General features: G+C 50.2%; 1 protein-coding gene across 1 annotated transcript; it reads right to left on the reverse strand.

The window, feature by feature from the left end:
• Window positions 1-267: 267 nt before the first annotated feature.
• On the reverse strand, window positions 268-1,344 carry EDB93DRAFT_1283420 (uncharacterized protein; the record flags this gene model as incomplete). Its single annotated transcript, XM_041454472.1, has 3 exons — window positions 268-286; window positions 333-579; window positions 795-1,344. The coding sequence occupies 3 exons, from the start codon at window positions 1,342-1,344 to the stop codon at window positions 268-270; spliced, it is 816 nt and encodes a 271-aa protein (XP_041312733.1).
• Window positions 1,345-1,680: the final 336 nt, after the last annotated feature.

Consider the following 1,680-nt stretch of genomic DNA (forward strand, 5'->3'; position numbering starts at 1 on the left):
AATCGGCTGTGCAGTCTGTGGGCAAGTGACCAGATGCTCCGCAATGAAAACAATGATTCGAGACAAATGCTTGAGACTTCTTGCGAGGTGAAGTCGTAAAATCACTAGGGGCGGACCACTTGGTTGGAGAATTAAATTGCGGGGCGGACGAGACAGTACAGGTAATTTTATTGCTGGTGAGAGTAAGGGCTGCTATGTCTAAGCCCGCTAAGTTGTGATCATGGTTTGCGTGCGCTAACTCTCGCTGCTGCACGTCATAATGCATTGCTACTGGCCAGCCGTGTGTCTGCCCAATATTGAGAACGATGAGGTGGTGTGATACTAGGGCTGACTCTCTATCAGCACCCCAATAGTGCGAAGTCCTCTCCTCCACGGCTTTTGCCGCCGCGAACCAATCCACAGCGGAGATTGACAGTTCATTCGAATGGTCAAGGCCTTTGGCTGTGAGTCCTTCCAGGGTGAAAACAAAAGAAGAGTCTTCCCCATGGAGATAGGACTTGGATCGAGCAGCGTGCGTAATGGCCATATAAGGCACATATTGGTATAGTCTGAATGCCTCCTCAACCTTGGGAGGGATGGCTACAAGGTACGGTATGTCAGCAACGAGGAATGGATGGTAACAGCGAGGAGGAAAATGATGGTTAAAAATTTGGCACAACGGAGGCACCTGAATAACGATATGGTGCAGAGCGGTGTGAAGGCAAAATATGCCAGAGTGGAATCCCAGAGGGAGACGGAAATGAAGACGAAAGACGAGGTAATACGGTAATACACAAAACAAACAGTGGACTTACGCAGGCTCAATGTGCTGACTTTGTGCCCAGGATGGAGAGCAGGCAATGCCAGCTTCTTAGGCTCGTCCTTAGCAATGGCCAAGTTCGCATGAACATGGTCGATTGCAGCGGGGTCCGCAATTAGGGCTTGTTGGGGGGGGCCAGCTCTGGCCGGTATATGGTTGCCGTGAGCATCTCCCCATTCAAGTTCCGTAATTCTCGCTTTTAGGGCTGCAATCTCGTCTGCTGGGGCAACCACAGGTTGCCCCTGAACCTGAGGAGGGGGGTGCGCGACCTGCTGCTGCACAACCTGTTGCTGGTCCTGTTGTTGCGGAGCGGGATGCTGGGGGGTTTGCGAGGGCTGCTGTTGAGCTGGGACATGGGAGTTCCTTGTCCTACTCTGGGCAGATGATCTTGGTGCTGAAAGTCCACTCGAACTAGAGGATTGTGGTCCTGCAGCGGATGGGAGAGAAGATGAACCCGACCCAGATTGACTGGAACCCTGGGTGGCTGGTGGTGTAGGTGGTGCATTGGAAGAACCAGCCAGTTGGAGACCTAGGTGCTCATGCATGATTGGGAAATTAGAGTAGACTAGCAAAATACGAGGGGAACAATGAGTGAGGATGCGCGAGTTATGCTGAACTCGATGTCGATGAGGTTGAAAGGAACAAGCAAGGAAGAAAATTTCACATCTGCTCAGCTGGACGTGTGGTGCTGGGAAACTCCGGCAAGCTACGTTACCCGGCACCTGGAAATACCTTGTTTACTTCTTCCTTATAGCTCACTTTTTGACTTGGTCACTTTTTTATAGCTTTTCTGCTTATAATATGCTTGTTACTTAATTTCAAAGCATGAGCTTTTCATGTTCAAACAGATAGTGGGGAAAAGTGACAATCTGTAATGATAC

The sequence above is a fragment of the Suillus bovinus genome, assembly GCF_016758785.1.
Source record: "Suillus bovinus strain UH-Sbo-P2 chromosome Unknown EDB93scaffold_3, whole genome shotgun sequence".
Classification (NCBI taxonomy): domain Eukaryota; kingdom Fungi; phylum Basidiomycota; class Agaricomycetes; order Boletales; family Suillaceae; genus Suillus; species Suillus bovinus.